General features: G+C 38.7%; 1 protein-coding gene across 1 annotated transcript in view; it reads right to left on the bottom strand.

Annotated features, from left to right (window-relative positions):
• The window catches only part of lmbrd1 (LMBR1 domain containing 1), a 51,195-nt gene extending 29,039 nt beyond the window's left edge, over nucleotides 1–22,156 (bottom strand). The window contains exons 1-7 of the mRNA XM_053436290.1: nucleotides 22,056–22,156; nucleotides 20,055–20,231; nucleotides 19,112–19,175; nucleotides 9,657–9,754; nucleotides 8,658–8,725; nucleotides 5,050–5,138; nucleotides 246–319 (exon numbers count right to left, since the gene is read on the bottom strand). Coding sequence (XP_053292265.1) covers nucleotides 246–319; nucleotides 5,050–5,138; nucleotides 8,658–8,725; nucleotides 9,657–9,754; nucleotides 19,112–19,175; nucleotides 20,055–20,231; nucleotides 22,056–22,121 — 636 coding nt within the window. The 5' untranslated portion in view covers nucleotides 22,122–22,156. The remainder of the gene's footprint in view (nucleotides 1–245; nucleotides 320–5,049; nucleotides 5,139–8,657; nucleotides 8,726–9,656; nucleotides 9,755–19,111; nucleotides 19,176–20,054; nucleotides 20,232–22,055) is intronic.
• Nucleotides 22,157–22,386: the final 230 nt, after the last annotated feature.

Here is a 22,386-nt window from a genome sequence, read left to right as displayed (position 1 = left end):
CAAAAGGTACAGTTCAACCAAATAAGGCAGACAACTAAGTGTATTTTAAAGAAACTGCACTGCACCTGAAAAAGTTTTACTACAACATGCATTGTGAGTTATTTTCCCATACCCAAAATCATGTTCTATATCAAGAGGTTTCAACAAGTACAGGATTGGCAAGGTGTGAAAATCATTTCACAGGATGAATTAGTGAGCGGAACACATGAAATAACATCATCCACTTGTCTCAGGTCCCTACTCACCGTGTAAGTTATGACTGCCAACATGCCAATCAAGGTCAAGGTGCTGATGGAGAAAGACAGAGCTGGTAGACCATCTGGAGGTGGAGGGAGAGGAAAGCCATTAGAGATGTAACCTTGGCCCATGAAAGAAACATCAACAGACTCTTTGACACTGGTACAAACTAGCAAGAGCTTTCAAGACTTTCTTGAGTGCACTTTGGTGGTATTTCAGTCGGCTTTTTCGCTCTTTATACTCTTTGACAGATAAAATGTTGCCAGATTTCAAACAACATTGAAGCAGTTACATGGACTCAGTAAAAAGACAAGTTACAAAAGCTCCAAAATGTCATTACTTGAGTCCTGTAAAAGATGCAATGAGACATTTTCATAAGACCTGTTAAGGTAGTTTACTTTAAATTCTAACAGCCAGGGTTAAAATCTTTAAATCCCCATAAATTTGTGGATCTGCATAAATTGGTTCATCAAGGATTTATTTTCACTTTGTGTGAAGCTTTTCCGACAGAATTCGTTCAATCAATGGTAGCAGTGAGGGTTCATGTGCATGAACATTGTTTTCAAGTTCTTGTGTGTGAGAGAGAACTGCATCGCATGCCACTATGCACCAACTTCAGCTTGGAGCAAAGAATACCAAGTCAGAAATATGTTGTTCAGTTATTTTTAAAAATTATTTGTTGTGAAACTGTGGCGGGTCAAATTAGAATATGGCTGGCTGCTGCGGTCTAGAGAATAAATGGGACCTACCGCTTTGAAAACTGACCAGTCTGTCTGAACATGCTGAATCAAACAAAAACAGCATGTGCAGTAAGGAGGTTTGTGTTTGACTCTCCCCTGTACAGAGGATGGCCGGCATTGCTGCTAGTCAGTATCAACTGCCCATGCATGTGGACATCAATAATATTAATTGTTAAACGATGAATGTTACTGAATGAATACAAATGAATATAACATATTTTTCTGTCTCAAAAGGTGCCATTCTAAGGAAGAGCAAAGATGGCCTTGACTAGAGGTAAGCAAAACAGAGCAAACTGAAATTTAAGAAAACGTACACGGGACATCTGAACCGTGAGAGCGATTATTTATCCAATCAATTTGTTTTGGAATATTGTCAGGCTTGAAGCGGAGCTGCTATTGCAGCTGAAGCAGCAAGTCAGGGTCTGGAAGGAATAGCTGTAGCTAATGAAGAGAGAGAGATGTAGGAGGATATCACGCAGCTTGCTGCTGTGCCAGAGGCAGCTAGGGCAGAGGCAATAAGTGAGATTAGTGAAAAAATATATTTTCTAATTTGTTTAAACCTACATGAAGGGAGATTATGGAGCAGTATACGTCAATCAGTTATTAATTGGCAAAAACAATTTAGCAATTAAGAAACCCCCATCCGACCCCCATTATCAGCTGCTACAATAGAGGCTGATTCTGTGGGAAACTATGTCTGTGCTGTGCATTTATTTCTAGAGCAACAGGAGTGCTGAGTGTCCATTGAGACAGAAATTAGTGTAATTTACAGAGCCAATGTTACTCTTACCAAACTGAAGCTAGTGCACAGGCAGGGATACACAATACAAACTCAAAAGCTAATGTCAATTACCATTCCTGAGCCAGCTAACATTTGGGATGGGGAATAATGGGTTTTACCAAATGATGTTTGATGTGCAAACACATTTTACCCGTTTATGCTATAAACTAGAAAGAAAAACAAAAAAATCTAATGGAAGCTTTAAATTACACCAGTGACTGAGGCATTGTTTTTGAAAAGAAGAATCATGAGTGAGTTTTACGGGAGCACTCCATTAATTGTACAAATCAGGTCAGTACAATTTCTTCTGCTGATCAGGAGAATCGTCAAGACCAAGGATATCATCTTAATCCCATTTGAGACAACAAATCTTTAATAGATACCCGTTACCAACAAGTGATAGATTTGAAAAGAAGGGGGACTTTGCCCAGAAAGAAGGATGGGTTAACATGCTTTTGGAGCAATATGAAAATCGTTGGATCAACAATCTTTGTAAATGGAACCATTATTCAAACCACTCAAAGTCAGAGCATGTTGATATCGGCTGCTTTCAAATCGATTCTTCTTTCTTAAATCTACCTTTCAAGTCCACCGACCTTGCAATGCTATTTAATATGGAGGCAAATATCACAAAGACACTGATGATAACACACGGCTAAACATCATGAAGGCAAGTGGCATTATTTTTAGTTATCCAGGCTAATGTGCTTAAAGGACAGCACAGGAAATTAATTCCCTTGAAAGTAATTGGGAAGAACGTTCCTCACAAGGACACGGCACCATGTTGGTCTGCTGGTACTCTTGGATTTAATATTTGCTTTTAATGAACACGCGCTGGGGCTAAGCCTTCCTCTAGAGACGCATCTGGTCACCATGTTTCGTATTCACTGTCATACCGATCACAATCAGTGTTTAAACAGCTGGATGTTTCGGTGTATGTAGGTTGACTTGGTGCGCGTCACCTCTGATTGAGGCAGGGAGGGGACCACCCATCATGCAAGGGCAACAGTAGGTGTCACACCAGCTGTGAGAGCTGGAGTCAAAAGACAGGGATTGATAAGGAGACTGATTGCCTCTCTCCCCTGTCAAGATCCCACCTGTCATTGGGCTCCACGTAAAAAGCGACACAGTTGTCCCTTTATAGATATCCCACATCCTCACAGCATCCACTCCATAGCGGCCGGCCCACCTGTCAGCACAGGCATAGGTGGCTCTCAGCGTGTCTTTCTCCTTGACACTGGCATTTGATTGGCAATAAACCATCAGTATTCAGGACATGGGTGATTTGTTCCGTTTATAACATTTATCACTTTCTTCAGGAGGTATTTCATATGCAGCAGGACAAAGAAGTAGAAAATGGAGATAAATTATCTACCTGCTCCCTATTGTATCGCAGGCAAAAAGAAAAAACTTTGAAGTCTTACATCTGGGTGGAAAATTAACATTTGAATACGTGTTTACTATTCCTGAGTGTTTCATTGCGATTATGCTGCCTTTGTTTAGTGGTGAGCTTGGTAAAATAGACAATAGCTCCATGTTCTGCATGGAGAACATTCTGTACATGAACTCTACACAAAGCAACGGATAGATGTTTGCTGCCACTCTTCTTGGTTTCCTGAGCACATTTTCCACGGATTAAACAGAGGAGAATATTGTCTATTATCGGCGCTACTGCCACATCTGTACAGCTTTGATTCCACCAGCAATGGAATGAGGTAGCTCTTATCTCAACCCGCATATAACCCTTCAGGCTTGTGTGCATGCATGAGACTTGTACAGAGAGGAGTTTATTAAGGAGCTGCTTTAGCCGGAGCGCCCTGCTTCTGTGTAATGACACGATCATCAAAAGCAAGGAGGAAGAAGCTATATGTTCAAGGAATTGGATCTCATTAAGTGTACAACCTCTTTCTAGCAACATATAGAGCCTTATAGCAAAGTTGGGAAGCTTATCAGACACCATCGTGGCTATTTTTTCCCCTCTTTTTGTGGGTAAACCTGACAAAATCAAATAAATTGGGAAACGGAGTTAAATAACAGTTTGTGTTTAAGAAGATATTTTGGACGTATAATCCCACAGGTGAGGGAAACCACGTCAATACAGATAAAACACGATTGCAAAATTGATAGACAGCGGAAAATGTCGAAAGTTCAATCGAGATTAGATCAACAGCATTCCTCCAACTCCCCTTCCATAAGTCTGCCAACTGAAGCCTCAAATACATTAAAAAATATATCCTCTATTTTTTACACATATGGGTTATAAATACAAACGAATGTTTCACCCTTTTCATCATATAATGTTGCATTTGCTGTGCTTTTCATTTGTTAACCAAGTTGTTTGAGTTCCTATATCTAAGGGCACAATTTACAAATCAGAGGCCACAAACTAAGAATCAAACAGCACAGCTTATAAACCATGCACAGAGATTTCTAAACTCTAGGTCTACTCATTTTCATGAAGCTCTATTATTTCCCCCCACCGGCCCCAGGGGGCTTTGGTACCTCCATACATTTGTTATGTTTCGACAATTGGTAATTTGCGTGATGTGAGTTTTGATGATGTTTTCAAGAAAACTACAAACTGGATTAACACGATGCCAAGCAATCAGCCCATGCCGACAGCCCCATATTGAACAGGCACTGCATTAGTTGCAACATATGTAATGATGGACCCATTAAAGATGTAGTGGGCTTAATGAAGAGTCACTGCAAAGCAGTCAGCAGGATTATGTGGCAAAAGTGCCTTCCTTAATGCAATTAACCTCCCATCTGGAGAGAGAAGAGATGGGGATTAGAAAAGGGATGATCCTAACATTTCCTCCTTAGCCGTGAGCAATTTCCTCATGTGCCAAGAAGGAAGCCTAGGGAAAGCATGTAGGGGTCCACTATTGTGAAGAGAGCCAGATGGTTCAAATTCCTCTTTGATCCCCAAGTGACAAAGGGTCAGAGGACCCTTAGGAGAACATATTTGGCAACGATCTTGCATTTGCATCAGCAGAACAGGGGCAATGCTCTCTTTAACAAGATATATGATTTAAAAGTGCATGCTACACTTACATTTAGGCTATACAGTTACTGTTTTAGAAATATTTAGCGAGGACCTATAAGAAAAATGGATGCAGAAAGAAAATGCCTAAATGCAGTTAAAAAAATTAAGGAAACCTATATGTTTTAAATGTACTCCCTATTCTACTTTAACAAACCTTTAGACCTTACATCATCAATTTAAGACAATAGAAAGAAAATTATAGAAAGAAAGTCAGAAGTATTTTCTGAAGAGACTATACTTACGAGTGCTCCCAAGCTCTTCAAAAAGGTATTGCACTTTCTCCCACTGAGTGGAATTCTGGCTAGGTGGGGCTTCTAGTGGAACAAAAGCTCTGAAAGAGACAAAACGAACAGTTAAGTGATGCTTTATCATATGCTTTAGTTTATTCTTTGTCCCGGAATTGATGGCTTCAGTATGTGGTGCATTTTCTATATGTGCCACACACAGAGTCTGCACATTAAGAAAATGAAAGTTAAAATAAATCAAGCTATTTAATAATTAAATCACAGGCGGACCTACGAAGCAGGTACATTGCTGTGAGTGAATCAGAGAATTACAGACAGAATACTGTTTTTGTTTGGTGTGGAGCATATAGATCTGTACTTCAGTTGTTTACGGCATGTATGGCTTAAGGAGGTTTTCACAGTATGCTATCCACTGGAGAAACAACATGCTGTGTAGGTTGACCTGTGCTTTTCCTCTTCTTAGAATCACAACTGAATGGCAGATTTATTCTAGTTATATCTTCAGCCTTAAACCAAGTCTGGGAACTTGCACTTTTCCTGCAGCAACATGATAAATTAAGCCTTTGGAAGTAACAAACAATTCCTATAGGTGCGCAAACTTTTTGTTGACTTACAAACGCTCTGTCTGTGCAAAAGCAGTATCGGAAAACAAACTGTGTTACCCTCTGATGAATTATGAGGACAACACTATACTGCAGGCGGTATTCAGTATATTGGTATCAGAGCGGTGCGAGAACGGTAAGTCACAGAGGGAGACCGACTGGTTGGTCAGGGGTTCCTCCTACAGCAAGATAATGACCAATGGAAGACCAACACAGTCTCCAGACCTAAACCCCATCGAGTGGGTTTGTGATGAACTGGACAGGAGGTGAAAGCAAATTAACCTCCAACTTCCACAAAAAACATGACACACAGTTTGTTAAGAAAAATTTGGTTTCCAATATAGAAAGAATACTCAAAATGTGGTCATCTGCTGAATGAGTCATTGAGATTCAATTAGGATTCATTTTAATAATTCATTTTTAAAATCTTTTAAATTATCCTTAAAATGCGTCAGAGTACACTGAGAAATTACAATATTACAAAAAAGCATGACCTATATGTATAAACTGTGAAGAGCCTATACCAATCATTTAAAAAGGATCTTGCAAACCATTTGATTGACCTTTTGCTTACTCACCTGGACGCACCCTTGAAAACTGGATTAATTGCTACTCATAACACAATGGACAGTCTATTAAACTCTATACCCCCTCTTATCCTTTTCAGTTTACTTTGGAAAGGAACAAATAACCAGACCAGCAGAATGTAAGACATAGATAAAAAGGTTGTACCTTAAGAGCTCCTCAATGTTGTGGTGAAAAATAAAAAAACATATTTATTGTCAGCTCTACAGAAACAGCCTCTTTCAGACGCCACTATATCTTTATGAACGGAAATATGGGTCAGCAGTATTGATGCTCGATTTCAGTGCAGATTTTAAATCCACTGATCATGAAATCCTTTTCCATTGATCATTAATCCCTTTTCACAGACAACAGTGAAATAGGCCAGTAACCCTCTTAATATCTTGCTCTACAAGTCTGATGAAATATGCTGCTTATGCTGTGATTCTTTTAGGAAGATTAAAAATGGTTTTCCATCTTAAAAGTAAAAGAAAAATCACCGGGGGAAGTGAAGGACATTAGCTCAGCATCTTAGAGACTTCTCTTTGCCTCAAATGCAAAATACAAAATTCAGGGTTCAATGGGCCTCATCTGCCCCGGCATCATGTTGATATCCCCTTGAGTCCACAGTTGCAGTTAATCTTTCTCAAGTGCATGTACTTCCCTTCGGTACTGGTATGTGTAATTTTTCATTTTAAGAAAAAAAGCACCTCATCAAAGTGACCTCAACCCAAATCTTCTCGGCTGTAAGGATACGGCTTTGTCCAGCTTAACTTAAATGATGATGAAATATTTAGTTATCCACAAGTTTGTCGAAACATCTTGAATAAGGCTTGAGCTTTGTTTGTCTGTCCTCAGCGGCCTGGCTACAGTTGGTAGAGAACTCTGCAGCCGAGCTTCAAAAACAAGCTGAAAGTTCCACATCACAGCTCGGACTAAATAAAATATAGGAAATAAAAAATAATATATATTTAGTATATTTAATAATATTTAGAAATTCTGTAAGTCATCTTCTTAGCAAAATAACAAAGAGCTCAACTTGCTTTATCTGGAACTAAAATTAAAACCACAGTTAATTAGGTCATTTTTCTTAAAGGAACCTAGTGCTGCCATCCAGACTTTTTTTAAAGTATTAATTCATATTCTGCAGAATAAGATAAAAGATACTTCTTAAGGGCAGAATATGAGACTACAGCCCCTTTCAGACATGTACTGCACTCTCCTGGAATTATCTAGATTGGCTGAACTTTCTCCAGAGTTTTTCCTACCAGCCCCCCCAGAAAAAAACCAGAAGAATGTCCGGATGAACTTATGTTAGAATAGCACAAGATAATGGTTGGAGATTTCATCGCAGGCGATTGGCCGTGTTGTTAATGTTTCTAGCATGTGATTGATGCTAAAGAGAAAAAACAAAACATAAAATTATCTTTACATGAATAATAGCTGTCGCGCCGAAGACAATGAAGATGTCAAATTGGAAAGATTCAAGAGCTTTTGTCGATGTGCTGTAAACAAAAACATGACTCCTACACTCTCCCCCTAGACGCCACACTTCTGTCTGTAGTACATGTCTGAAAACGTTCAAAATTTGTTGTTAAGAAAAGTTATTTGCAGACGCGTTTGGAAAAGAAAAACCGCTAGCAGCATTAGGGGACATTTAACACACACCATGTCCGTTTAAAGGCAACAAGCAAAAGCTTTGTGACGGTGAGTCCAGAACTTCTGGGTACGGTCACCAAGCAGAGCCATTACGTTTCTTGGTAACAGAAAAGCAGCCCTGATTAAAAGCTCTTGTGTTGTTAAAAATCAAAGCACCAAAGTAACAGGTGCCAAAACAAAAACAGCAAGGGTCCCAGTCCATGAAGAAAAAGCAACTAAATTGCTTCTGTGTATAAAAAGTCCTAACTTCCAAACTTCAAGCTATAAGAAAGTCATGTACAGTTATTCCCCAACCAGGTGAGCCTTCCTCCAGTTTAATGGTTGAGAGAACACATTAAATGTATAGTTGTATAGTTTGACCTCCAGGCATGTTGCTTTCACTGTTACAAAAGGAAATCTATTACATTGAGCAGATGCTCCTGAACAAAACCAATAAAAAAACCTGTGGATAAATGTGACTTGGATGATAATGTGCCACAGAATAAATTTGCAGACACAATATAGAAAGTCACAAAAAAACTAATTAGTGTGTGTTATATGGCTAATGCAAGGAATCTAGTTTATCCACTTTTTTTTTGTTTAAAATATACTATACCTATATCTAGTGAAGGATATATAGTTATTTTCCATAAATGGCTTCACATGGGCACAAATATGGCAGTGCAGCTGTTTGAAGTGGTCTGCCGCTTATTAACTGAACACAATGATATGTGCACCCTCCCCCCCCTGCCTTCGTATCGTGTAGTGAAGCAGAAGATGCCTTACATGTCTCCAACTTACCCAATTAAAAGAAGAACCACACAGACAATGGCGAATCCAACTGTGTACTTCAGAGCGTTTTTCACTTGCTGCAATGACAGAGAAAAAAAATGTAACTGGTCAATCACGGCCATGAAGTGAGAGATTATTATTCATTGTGAGTGAGGGATGGATTGGGGGGGGGGGGGGGGGGGGGGCATTCTCTATTTAGCAAAGGGCCCTGGTGGGTGAGAGCTATAGAGAGTTAGTGTGGATGCAGTTTGACCTGGCAGAGATAACACGTCACTCCCAGTTCTATTCAAGGTGCTTTTAAAGTAATAATACAAAAGACCTCCCTGTCTGTGAGAGAAAGTGCCTCTGTCAGCTCAAAACTGACACATAGAAGGGAGAAAAGGCAGCGGGAGATAGCTGCTGTTTGGTACATCCATCAATAAAAAGACTTCTAAAGATAATTTTTTTTCAACTTTTCAAGTGACAATGTGGGGCCCTATATGTTAAATTATGAATGCAGTGGTTTGACAGTGTGACTATTTTTACAGCCATACAATAATATATTAATTTAGGTTTGAATTCTTTCCTTGCATCAGATATTGTGTTAACACAAACGCTATGGTAGAGCCTTCTGTATCTGAAAAGCCTCTCAAGAAAGATTAGGGCTTTTTCATTAGATGTAATTTCTTTAGAACCAAGGAACAAAACATTCAAATATTACAAACATAATAACATCAACCAAAGAAATATATAATCATGCATCAGGCTGGAGAACCCGGGATGTAAAATGGGGGGTTGGAGACTTGGATATTTGCTTTCATTGTTTGTTGTATAAAACTGTGTGTGCAAGAAAATGGATTCATATTTTCTTACGTTTCCTGGGAAATTCATCTGAAATTACTTCAGGACATTTTTGCATTAGCATATAGGTCAGCCACAATGAATCACCTGAATGAAATGTGAATTCCTCAGCGCTGCATTTATGCAGGCTACAGAGTTATTTGTGAGAAAAAAAAGCTGCGTTCTCACCGAGCACTTGTTCACATTTTCGTCATCTCTTTCTTCGTAGTAGAAGTAAACAAAGGGGATCCACAGGAAGACACAGAACAGTATGATGGAGTAAAGTGCTGCAAGGACAGAAAAAACGTTGAAATACAAGCATGAGTCAAATATCATTGGATGCCAAATAGCATGCTCTGTCGTGTAGTAGAAAAATTAACTAAACATGCTTAACAAACTATTTTGTATTTGGATAGTGAGTTTCTGCAGCCTTGTAAGAGACTTTTATGACTTGTATTTACATACACCAAATGTTTAAGACTTGAGCTGTTTTATGGTCGGAACTGTTAGTGTTGAAATATGTTGAGACCATTTGTTACTTAATTACCCATCAAAGGAAGGAGTGGATGTCTTCTTATCACCTAAGGAAACACATGTGAATCAGCTGCTAATGTTTAGATTCCTCTCCTTCCCCCACCCATGTATCCTTCCTGGATTGGTTCAGAAGGACAGCCCTAAATCCTCCTATATAGGATCTGTGTTTTTGACTGTTCTTCATCCTCACTCTGAGATCCTTGTGGTCTCCCTGTGTTGATCCTTTCTGCAGAAAGCCCCTTATTAAATACACGTAGATAACTTTGTTGTTTCCAGCCTCTTGTATCTCCAGATTTCCATCACAGTCGCCACCTGCAATACCTCATTAAAGTTTGTCTAATATATATTCAGAAACTTTTAAGTTTTATCTTTATTAGTGTATTAAAATATAATGTTTTAGATTGAAATTTGCATTGGGTTTTAATTTCCTGTAAAGTTAATCAGAGTCATCAAACATTCCTCTCATGCAAGTTTGATATAACTGCAGGATGTTCTCAGTTCATTCACTTGAAATGATGTTGAATTTCCTTTGACAGGCTAAAGCCAATGTGGAGAAGACATCAAAGCTGACTCCTGTGAAGAATATGCTTTATTTATGCTTTCCACGGGCACAAACTAATGCAGTTTCCTTTTTCAGGCAAAAAATTCACTTATTTAAAACAATGGAACTTGTGAAAATCAAATATGCCACAGAGTTGTTGGATTTCGGAATGGCATTTCAAGAAAACAGAGTCACATCTATGTTTTGTAAAAATCCAAGATGTTTCTGAGACAAAAGGATAAATTATCAAGAAACATTAATTCTACAGTAAAAAAATAAGAGACTTACACTCTGGCTTGGTAAACACAAATACACCAAAATTAAATTTGTCCATCCGCTCAAACTAGAATGTATACAAATTTTGTTCAGAATTGTTTCTAATTTGTATCACCTATCAACATAATGCATAGCAAAGGTTGTTTGTTTTTGAGGGCTGTGTTCAATAGGCACCACAAGTTTGACCCTTTGGGCATATAACGGGGCACCAGGAATTGACTATGCAAATGAATAAATAAATCCTCACCATTATTCATTACGTTAAATAACATTTTACCTGTATTAAGAAAATACTTTGAGGCAACCATATCTTGCTACTTTATAAGGAAAAAAAAAAAAACAGCTTCGAATACATTGACACTAGAAAATTGACTGTTGTTGCAATTCCCATTAGTTGAAAAAAGGAAAGAATTAGATTGCTAAATTAAAAAAAGACATGAACAAACCAGGATGTTTTTCACATTTTTCCAATTTCTCAAGGAATCATATATAACCAGAATTGCTCAACCCTGGGAAGTACCAACTATAAAATACAATTTCAAAAATTTCTAGGACTGCAAAGCAGCACTGGGCGGGCCCGAGCAAATGCATTTTGAAGCCTTGCATGCGTTTTGCCTGAAAAAAAAAATAATGACTGAGGAAATATAAACACATAGAGCTGTTCAAGCTTGGACTCTGATCATGAGACAGAAGTTTGGTGGTGATAGGACAATTCACAGTGGAGTGATCTCAACATCGTCTCCTTTGGCGAAGGTTCTCCTTTGGCTCCTTTCTGAGTTGTTCTGAGTTCTTTGCCGTTTTTTCTCCTCATATTCTTCTCCTGTACCTGTTTCCTGAGAGTAGTGATCCAAATAACTCAAATCTGGCCTCAGATTCATGATTTGAAGGAGCAGTGTTTCTAATCATTTCCAGGCAATCATTTTTGTTACAAAAGCCTGCTCGCAGGTTTGTGGGAGGAAGTAACTTTAGATCATGTATTAGAGATATGATTCCTATAAAAGCTTCGAAGGGGTCTTTTAGAGGTAGGAAATGTGAAATAGACATTTGGATCAAGCAGGTGGTTATAAAGGACAAGTTTTAAAACATGATAGGTTCACTTTTATGTACATCATCATGGGGCCTTATGTGCACTAAAACCACACTATATGTAAGTTGGATTAAAAGGCAAATTTTACACAGTAGTCATCGGTTCCATTCTAATGTTTCCCATAAAAAAAGGGGAATCCCTTTGCATCACGAAATGACTAAATTCACACGAATTGTTGACCTTATATGTGAAATGGATCCTATACACCGATCATTAGTGAAAGAATTTGCTCTCCTCTCATCTAGGCTGCTTGATGTTTGTTTGGATCTTCTCTGCACGCAGCTTTTTTAGAGAATAGACCAACACTAAATACATTAGGAATTCATAGAGTGGCGGTGAGGCAAAAACACATAAATGGAGCGATGCTATTTCAAGCCAGGGGCTTTCTTTCTGCAGCAAATGGATGTTAGTGAAGACAGCCCAGACGACCCCAAAATATCCCAAAGAAAAGCGTGTCAGGAGTATGTGCTCAGCAATATGGTCAGTAGAACTCAATACCTCTTTCAAGTGTTGAATAGTGTTAAAAAGTAGTTTCACAATTCTATCGTACTTTTGATTTATGAGTTTTGCTTTGATTTAAAAATCACTTCAAACAAAATGAAAAAACAATAAGAGTTTAACTATTCATAGAAAAAAGATACACATAAGAAAATACATATAAGTCCTAAGCAGTGAGTCAATAGCATGATAAACTGTAAATATGATTGTTGTGTAAAGAACGTAAATAAAAAAATAAAATGTAACCCTGGCTACAAATAACCATTGAATCAACAACATTAGTGCAACACTTCAGCTTCAGTGCACATGTGGAAAACAACTCCTCCCTATCAGTCAAGAATGCATGGCCTCAAGCAAGTATACAAACATGTCCCCCCAGTGAAATGGACTATATTTCACAAAAAGCTCTCTCGGCTGCAGACAAATGAATGTCACTGTTGTAGTGGCTTGCTTTTTTTGCCAGCTGTGATTGTGACAGCGCATTACTTTCAATAAACACAGGCTCATTGCTGCACTAAGGTATCCATTTACACTCATTTACAGCTAGACAAACTAAGTTTAGGATGATGCCAGGAGCCAATAAATAGAGGCCACGCACAGTATGCAGCCGCTGGCATATAGTTGTGGGTTAAAGCAATGGGTGAAATTAATCATAACACCATGAATATAAACATACTGAGAGAATAGGTCATACTGAATTAGCATGTATCATCCATTACTCTCTAAACAGATCTTCCACTGGAAAGAATACCTGACCAGGGATACAAGTTTAGCACATTTATCCCCCTGGAGGAGAGGAGAGGAGTGAATAATTAAATGTTCTGCCTTAACCCTAAACATATCTCTTGTGTTCATACTGTTTATAGTATATACTAAACTTTACTGATGGGAGAAGCAAATTGATGGAAATTAAGGAAATGTATTTTAGAGTATCGGTAGAAGTGACTCTGAAAGCCCAAAATGTTATGACCTGGCAATACAAACTTATTCTTGTATCAAATACCATTTAGAGAGGTGCTAGTTGTTTACCTCCCATCAATGAGAAACATTTGACCCTTGTCATCATCTCATTGAGGCCCTCCCAAGGGGCATTGGCACCTGGACACTTGTCCCTTGTAGACACGCAGAACATACTATATACAATGTGAAAATTAAACGCCTGGGGAGATTTGTCAGAGAAACACTGTCTTTGACAAAGGACTCCAGAGACTGATGAAAATATCTGTCTGTGCAGACACTTGCTGAAAGGTATGACACTTTGCGCTTGCACTCTCATTTCCTGTAAACATCAAGGGAGGAAACCATTCTTGGAGGGGAGCAAACCTGGGATAAAACACTAGCGAATATCAGACTTGAATTTGACAGCATGAAGGACTCTAGTTTGATGCCTCTGTTGCTCTGTTTCGGCTCGGTGTGAGAGTAAACAGATGTTTGCCGACATGCAAGACAAAGACACATGGAGAGAAAAGCTGAAGTTCTAAGGCTAACTGCTGTGAGTGATCCTTCAAGTCAGTTATTATAGGTTGGCAGTATGAATTACTGAAGACATACCACTGGTCAGGTTGATGAGTGTCCCAAATTGGTTTTATTGTAAGCTTCCCAACTGGCCGGAAAAGAAACCAAGTGACAAATATAGCAACTTTTTGGAAACCCCATAGTCCATAGAGTGATCTGCCAGTACCAACCATTTTAAAAGTTCTATATTAGTAGGTCACTTATTAGTATTATTTGTCAGCTGCATGAGTTACTGAAGTCATAAGACAAACAGAGGTATGAGTTTTGAGTGCTTTTAGAAGAGAGTCTCCAAAGCTGCCGCAGTTTCAGAACGTAAATATGATGCAATGTCATCATGAATATATTAATTAGCACACAGGCCTGTTGATTAGTAATTCTATCGAAAGCAAAAAAAGAACTGGGATAACGTAAGATATATTGAAAAAGACAAACTATCAGCATTTGAAGAAGATGATGAAAACGTTGTTGTCTTATTGGAATCATACTCAGTAAGACAGACATGCATAATGGAGTAATGACATTTATGCAATATCATCAATATCATCTCTGGACAAAGAATTATCTGTCTTTCTGTCTGTCAATTGATGGGCTTCAAGCTTGGCAGGTTTATTTCTGAGGTCCAAGGGAAGTGCAGTGTCAACTGTTATGCGTTTTGGGTGAACAGTACGTGAGACCCTAACCCTGACCACCCCCATTTATTTTAAACCTTAAGCTTGCGGAGACAAAACTTCAACTTCACCAGTCACATCACCGAATGTTCCCAAAAAGCCAGAGCCTCATTATCAGCCAATAGTAGCTCATTAAGCAAGTAATAGTATTAGTCAACCTGAAATTATTAAATAACGTCATGGAAATCACAGATATGTTGAGGGTAATTTGGATTTACTGTAGTTCATTGGATAGTAATTCAAATGTAAAATCTCCATTTTGTCATCCTTATCAAATATGTTGTTATACTGCCATTGAGCCACATCGTTTTAATGTGGGCGTCTCTGTAGTAGCCTTATGAATAGAGGCTTCACCCAAATTGTAATAAGACAGGTTTATCTAACTGAGGGTTAGTGTTATCCTTGGTTTAAATATCTCATTACTTGTTTTATATATTACAAGGTAGAAATAGGTTGAAATGAAGAACATTTTATGACTCAGCATGCTTCACTATATTCTTATCATTAAAAGGCCTGTCTGAACCAAAGTAGCCCTCCAAAATAGAACTGTAATATGCCCTCATTTCCTGAATGCTCTTAAAAGAAGCACTACACACTTTCCAGTAAACTTCTGTGTGCTCATGTAGGTGGATAAGAATCATAGACAAAATGAGAGCACTTTCAATGTACTTACACGAGGGTTGCATCCTCTCATGCTTCTCTTCTGCAAATGGCATCAAAAAAACGTTAAGGAGAAAGCCAATTATTTATTTGAAGGGCCCCGGGGTATTTTGTCCTGTTGCTTAAGGCTCATATGCACCACTGCTTTGAAGTGCTGAGCAGTCCAAGGAACTGTATAAATGGACAGAGGCTGGAGATGAATGGCTAGGCTTTCAGACATGAGGTCCATCAAAGATCCCAAGACGCTATTTGGGCTCTAAAAGGAAGTGGGTGTTTCTGTTTTCGATATTTATCCCTCTTTGTCAAGTTGAAGGTACATTTTTATTCAATGTGACTTAGTCGAGTTGGTGAACATCTGCAGGATTTATTCCCTCTACAGACAACATATAATGTTTCGCACAGTTTGACAGAGTATTTTCAAATTGAATGTTTTGCATTAGTTCCAGTACATTCGGATTCCGTCATTTCCATATCTTTCTCAGACTCAGAATTCATCCTATGCAAAAACACGACAAACTCAGAAACGCCTGCTTGTATCTGTCTGAGCTGTGACATTGCTGAAATGCATTAACTTGACCTACTAAGGCAGTACTGTTAATGTATGCGCAACATACAATGCGCAACAGTGAGATTTCACACCAGCGACAGACTCCTTTAACACCTGCAATTAAATCAATAAAAGGGTGCATAGTCACCTATAAATATCACGTCACTGATTCTGTATAATTGCGTGGATCCACAACTCCAATAATATATCAATGAATCCTATTTTATAATTACTGCACCTTAATTTCCCAACTGTGACAACACTGTGCTCGTAAAAACCTCTAAATACAAATTTTAAAGCCGAAAAGTGGATTCAAAGCTGCTGTAGACACGTTCACGATGCCAACCGCAGGTTCGAATGAACACCGAGAGACATTTGCATTTTTGGAAACCAGCAAATGAAAGGAACTCACCAAATGACGGCCATGTGAGGACATTGAACGATTTCAAAAGCAAGTGAATACTGCTGAGTTCTTAAAAATCCCTGGACATGCACATGCCTATTTACTGTGTTCCCCACTGACTCCAAATCAATTGAGCTCAGAGAAAACATTTTTGCACTGGAGGAAATAGGAAATCTCTGTCAGCCCTGTAATTATTCCATTTGTGAAGAGAAAAATGGACAGTGCTATCAAATGTGGCCTTAAAACAGCATTCGGCATTAAAGGTTAGATTTGTGAGGCAGCTGTGCATTGAGCACACATGGAGCTTGGTCTCCACCTACTGGCAAATAGGAAAGTGATGGTCCTTCAAAAATAAACTTGGTCCACATATAAACATCAACAACACCGTGGTAAAATGGACTGTGATTGATGATATTTTTATCATATTTAGGTTACAACTTCCATCAACAAAGACAGTCACCTATTCACTGTGGATAATATAGTCACATAGAAATCAGTTGAAGAGCAATGTCAAATGATTACTGTACCATTAAAATATTCAACTTAAAATACCCTTTGCCACATCTCACAAATTTTGACAAAATGTGAATATAACAGATTAATTATACTACAGAAAAACAGCTTCAATTTTGATCATAACAAATGCAATGAACTAAGTAACATGACAAAAATAAATTATGGGTCAATATTTGGCACCTCTGAAGGCGGAATGGATTAGCAAAATTAGCTAGATATCAATCAAAACTCCGAGGCTCAGATTTTTTCTTATTTTAAGAGATTTTACAAGCATCAACCCTCCTTATCATCAGCCAAAGGTTACAAGCACATCAAATTTGTGTGTGGATCTTTCAGTACCACACACTCCCAGAGCTGTGATCATGTGCACATGCTTTAGGCAAGAAGCAACCTCGTTCATGCCTCATCTTAACCTCTCTCTACCTTAGACGTAGATGTGAGAGTATGATGCTAGAAAGCAGACTCATGATATGGCCAAGAAATGATGTAAGAAAATGTAAATATCGGAGTGGCATGAACAAATTCAGATAATAAAGCCTAGTTAACACGCAATGTGAAAGCATTTATTTGGTAGTGAAAATTCTATCATAAGATAAAGATTAAGATATGGAGTGTTGCATGAGGCACAGCAACTTGAGCACACACTGCAAACAACTAATGAGTCTGTGACTTAAAATGTACTTTCAAGCTTTCTCAGCAGACGGAAATATACTTCCTAAATCAATTACTAAACCTGTATGACTATAAGAGCTCTTCTTTTGATGTGGAACAAATTTCTTGAGCGTAACTGGTGCACCAGGAACATGGTTTCCTGGCAGTTTGGTCATTAACCGAATTAAATTACTGACAGGACACGGCCCAGCATTCAAGACTAAGCCTACTGAATTATTCATTTTTTTAAGTCTCCATAAAGCAAGGTTTCCATTTAGGAAGATGTCTAATCCAAAGTATGGATACTAACATGGAAATCAATCTTGTGTATGAAATCATATTTGTGTGTCCAGGCACAACATAGTCCCCGACTGCTGGATTCATGTGCAGTGCTCATGTTCAGTGAAAGGCACTTCTCTGATGTCATTATAGCAGTGGAAAGGGTGTCTTTGATTGGGCTGTCTGGGCAAAGAGACAGCTTGCCTTCCTTGCATTTGGCATTTCGGAACAGACGGTACATAACAGTGTTGCTGACAGGCACTTTAAGCCAGCATCTGTTAGAAAACGTGTGATCTAGTGTCTCTGGCACGTCTGAATTTGCCATCGTCAAAGACAACAAACTTGTGTTATCCTTTAATATGACAATCATGAAGAAATTTCACAGGCTCTAATAGCCTTGAGTTAGGAATTTATCAGCCAAATAGCCTGGATACTGTCCCAATGAATTGCAACCAGGCGCAAATGCTTGATTTATGGAGCCATCCTTGGGGATCGGGCCTGCCCTCCCTCCTAGCAAGAGAATCAGGCAGGATAAATCCAAGATGTCTGAATGAATGCTCGACAAATGCACTAATGATGCCAAAATGATGTCACATTAAGCCACATGCCAAAAACAAAATGTCAGTTCCTGTGAAATATTACAATTTCATTGAATGCAAGCTAATTGTGACAATTACAGCTAGTGAAATTAGTGAATGCTACTCTGGTGAAGGTTAGAACTAACCAGTTTTGTAAATAGGATTTGCTCTGTAAGGACTGGATTTGACTGTCCTGTCCTAACTGTTATGAAGGAGGAAGAGTTTGTACAAACAGCCAATCACATGCTAAATAAATATATCAATACAGCAAGTTTAATATAACAATTAATACAAATTCAACCAGTGAATATAAATGCACATTGACACAATATAAATACAATACTGTGTTATCATGGGAATACGCTGTTCTTTTATGCATTAAGATAACCCTTTCTTTTATTTCAAAAGTCAAAACCATTTAATGAAAGGTTTAATGAACAAACAGTCTCATTCATCATAGAGCCATGTTTTTCTTTAAATTATTTGGGAGTTAAAATGGTTGAGAAAAAAACATGGTCTAAAATCAGCGAACTGCCTCCAATCGTAAAGGAAAGCCTAAATGAAACTGCTCCAGAACGGTTTACGTGTGTGATAACGATACTGTGAGACCGTGAGAATCCAAAAGTCTGACTGCAAACCCACAACGATTTCACTGGCACCACAATAAATTGAGAGAGGACATTGAGTTTATATACTAGGGGAATGACGCAGCAACACTTACCATGATTGCTCACAAAACAGCTAAAAAAATACAAATATTCAAATAAAAGGGTCGATAGAAAAAAACCTATTAATTCCTCAAAAGTTGTACACTAATTTGTTGGTTTTGTGACCAAGATTAATTTTTTTCATGTGCACAAACATAGGAAAGTATTGAGAGAATGCACTTACTGTAGTATCCATAGAGCACAGTGTCTTCAATTTGCCCTCTTGTCTCATTGTTTGCTGCCCAATCCTAGATGTTAGCAAAGGAGAAGTCCATAGTGAGAATTTATATTAAGTGAAACAGTTAAGGGAATGACAATTATAACCAGTCACAACAGGCATGAAACAAAAAGAATACAATGAAGAATGAATGAACTCAGTAGCCTGGAGGAGTAGGTCGTGCCAAACTTGCAAGCGTGACGTCTCTGACAATTTTGTTTATCTGGGTTCACAAACTGAATTCAGGCATAAACAGAGGATGACACAAACCTTCCGGCTATGGGGGGAGTAACTCAGAGCTGTCAGACCTTTGTCTAAATCTACTTTTATTTTGTATAGCAGAAGTGTGTGTCATAAGCATTTTCTATATTTTAATTTTAGACCAAAAACTGGGAACCTGCAAGAATAAAAATAAATCTTAAGAAAAAGTGTTATTTATTTCAGTTGCTGCAGTGTTATGATTCTAGGGGCACTGATAAAAGCTCAAATGACCTTTTCCCAAGAGACGATACCATTCTTCTTTCAGCTTTCTGTTTAAGATTACTGATTAAGTGAGGGATTGTGTTCTTGATGACTTTACTTGTGCAAACTATGTCAGGTTGCCATTATTAACTGATAGAAAAAAACACATTCCCTTAAGCTATTGAGGCATTTCACAACCCAGAGAAATCACCAAATTACCTGCTGTTCCAATGAAGACATCATTACACACCTTGCTAAATCTTCAAATAGATAGATACAAATGCAATGACTTGGCAAATAAGACAGAGCCAACAAATTCATTGTGCTTTTGGTTTAGACAAAGACATTGTCCACAGTGGCTGAGGAAATTACCAAGTAAAGTAAAAGGCTCCCTCGGGAAAAGTCATTACTATTTCTCAAACTGACGGTTAACACAACCCATACTAACCTTGTAGGTGCCATTGGGATACTTCATGAACGAAACAAGGAATATATCCACTGGTAGAAGTGCGGATGTTATCAAGGCAATGGCCAGTGCACATATTGCTGTGATGGTTGACACAACTTCACTCTCCTGACGACTTTGGAATTTGCGAATGTAGACCCAACAGAAGGCCAGGATCACCTAAAAAGGAAGAAAAGTAAAAAAATAATGGAGAATAATACATAATGACAAAACAACCAAAAGTGAAGAGTATAAAGAAAGAAATGGGATAGAGGCAAAAAACCATAGGGTTGGTTTGCATAGATGTAATCTCACAAAGATATATTCAGTGCACATATAAGTGATAACTGATACAAAAGCCAGCAACAAAATCCAGATTTGTAGAGCATTGAGCAGTTTTGCAGAGCTACATTTTGTTGAACTTCATATTGTATGCATACTAATAATATCATGTGCTCATACTAGGCAAGTGTATGTGTTAGGTCTGGGCACTATTGCCAAAACTTTTCATATCAGTCAATATTGATAATTGACACAGTAAATGTCAAATTATTGTTTAAGTTTAAAAACTGCTTCCGAGTGACGGTTGTGATTTAAAACTCTTCTGTAAGAGCAGCGAAGGATAAAAACTTGATAAACAGCAAAAGATTTGACAAATCCGAGGTAAATCAATGATTAATACCTCCTCAATGTTCTTACATGTGACATACGCAATTAACCAATATAAATTTGACTTTTGTTATATTACAATTTATTAAGTCATATAGTGAGAATTATTGATATTGTTTTATTTCTGAGCCCTAGTGTGTAATGCTGATTGCCAAAAAGAAGTGCTCAAACTAAAGAGTTAACACAACAAGGGCTTATTTATACACAGATAATAGCCTGCATGTGCTATGTAACAGCTGATCTGATTATATCACACTTCCTCTGTTTATCCTCGGTCAGCACAACGTGAACACAGACAGGAAATAATACAAAGTTGACTTCTGATACGAAGCAAGAATTAATGCCCCTGTTAGACGGACAACTACACGAGGAGAAAACATTTGAATAAATTCATGAATCTACTCGTGTATTCTGTTGCTGTTTAACATTTCAAAAATAACGAGATGAAAAAAAGAAAGGGTGAGAGGTATTGTCATTGTAATGGACAGGAAACTCATTAAAGACGGAGAGGCAAACGAGGGGGCCGCACAATGACAAGGTCATATTCCAGGCACACAAGCTGCGAGGAGAGAGGACACTGCTAAAAGCGGTCCCTTCAGATCAAGGGCTGCCATTCACAGACAGGATCAATTAAAAGGCCCACGGCCTTAAGCCTCCGGCTGCTTGTTTTGCCAGGTAACGACGCGAGCTGTGCATCCAAATAAGATCAGCTGAGAGGGTTGTGCAGATGGGGGGGGGGGGGGGCAGAGCAGCTTATTGGCTTGAGTCTCCTCTGCGCGGCTTCTGATGTCACTAAGCAGTTGCCAGTTCGGATCACGTGCTGGTAAATTGGGCAGCAGGTTATTTAACTGACCGGCCTCCGGGCGTCCATTTAAACACCGCTGAAGTCAAAGTCTGGACACGACACGAAGGCTGACAAGGTGTATTTACAGTTGTTTCACTCAAACGCACTTCATTGCTCATTTGGAAGACTGTGAATAGAGAAAATCGCATATCAAACCACCGTACCCGCAGCTGGATACGTGCCTTCTCAGCAGATACGCTCGTCATGTGGCCTACATTAGATACAAGAAAATGCATGCCCCCCCATTTCCTTCGTCGAGTTATTAAATGCGCCACTCTTCCTTTCCTTCACAACAACAGGCTGTTAGATGTTTCACAGCTAATGTTAGCTCGCACCACAGCCAGTATGGACGGCAATACACAGCAGCCACGTCGCGCCGAGTCCCACACCGACTTAATCCTCCTCTTATCCCGCTAAACACGACTCAAACCAAACCACCCACTACACGAAGCTACTACGCTGCTGGTTCACACGGGTTTACACTCGCTTACCAGGAGTATAAAGGTGAAAATAGACCATCCGAGCGCCGACTCGGAGAGCAGCGACTGGGCCACCATCTTCACTTCCTGCAATAACAAACCCACGTGTTCCTGCTGACGTCATCGCGGTGGAGGACGAGCAGCAGCCGTGTCGTCACCATGGAGAAGCCCCCCCCCCCCATGTTTAGTTAATATGTTAAGTTTATATGTTCAGTTCATGTGTTCAGTTTATATATTCTGTTCTTACATATTATGTTCATGTGTTCAGTTTATATGTTCAGTTCACATGTTCTGTTCACATGTTCTGTTCACGTGTTCTGTTCACGTGTTCTGTTCACATGTT

Source organism: Pleuronectes platessa, chromosome 12 (assembly GCF_947347685.1).
Source record: "Pleuronectes platessa chromosome 12, fPlePla1.1, whole genome shotgun sequence".
NCBI lineage: Eukaryota > Metazoa > Chordata > Actinopteri > Pleuronectiformes > Pleuronectidae > Pleuronectes > Pleuronectes platessa.
Note: the sequence above shows the minus strand (reverse complement) of the source record. Positions and strands in the feature narration are given on the sequence as shown.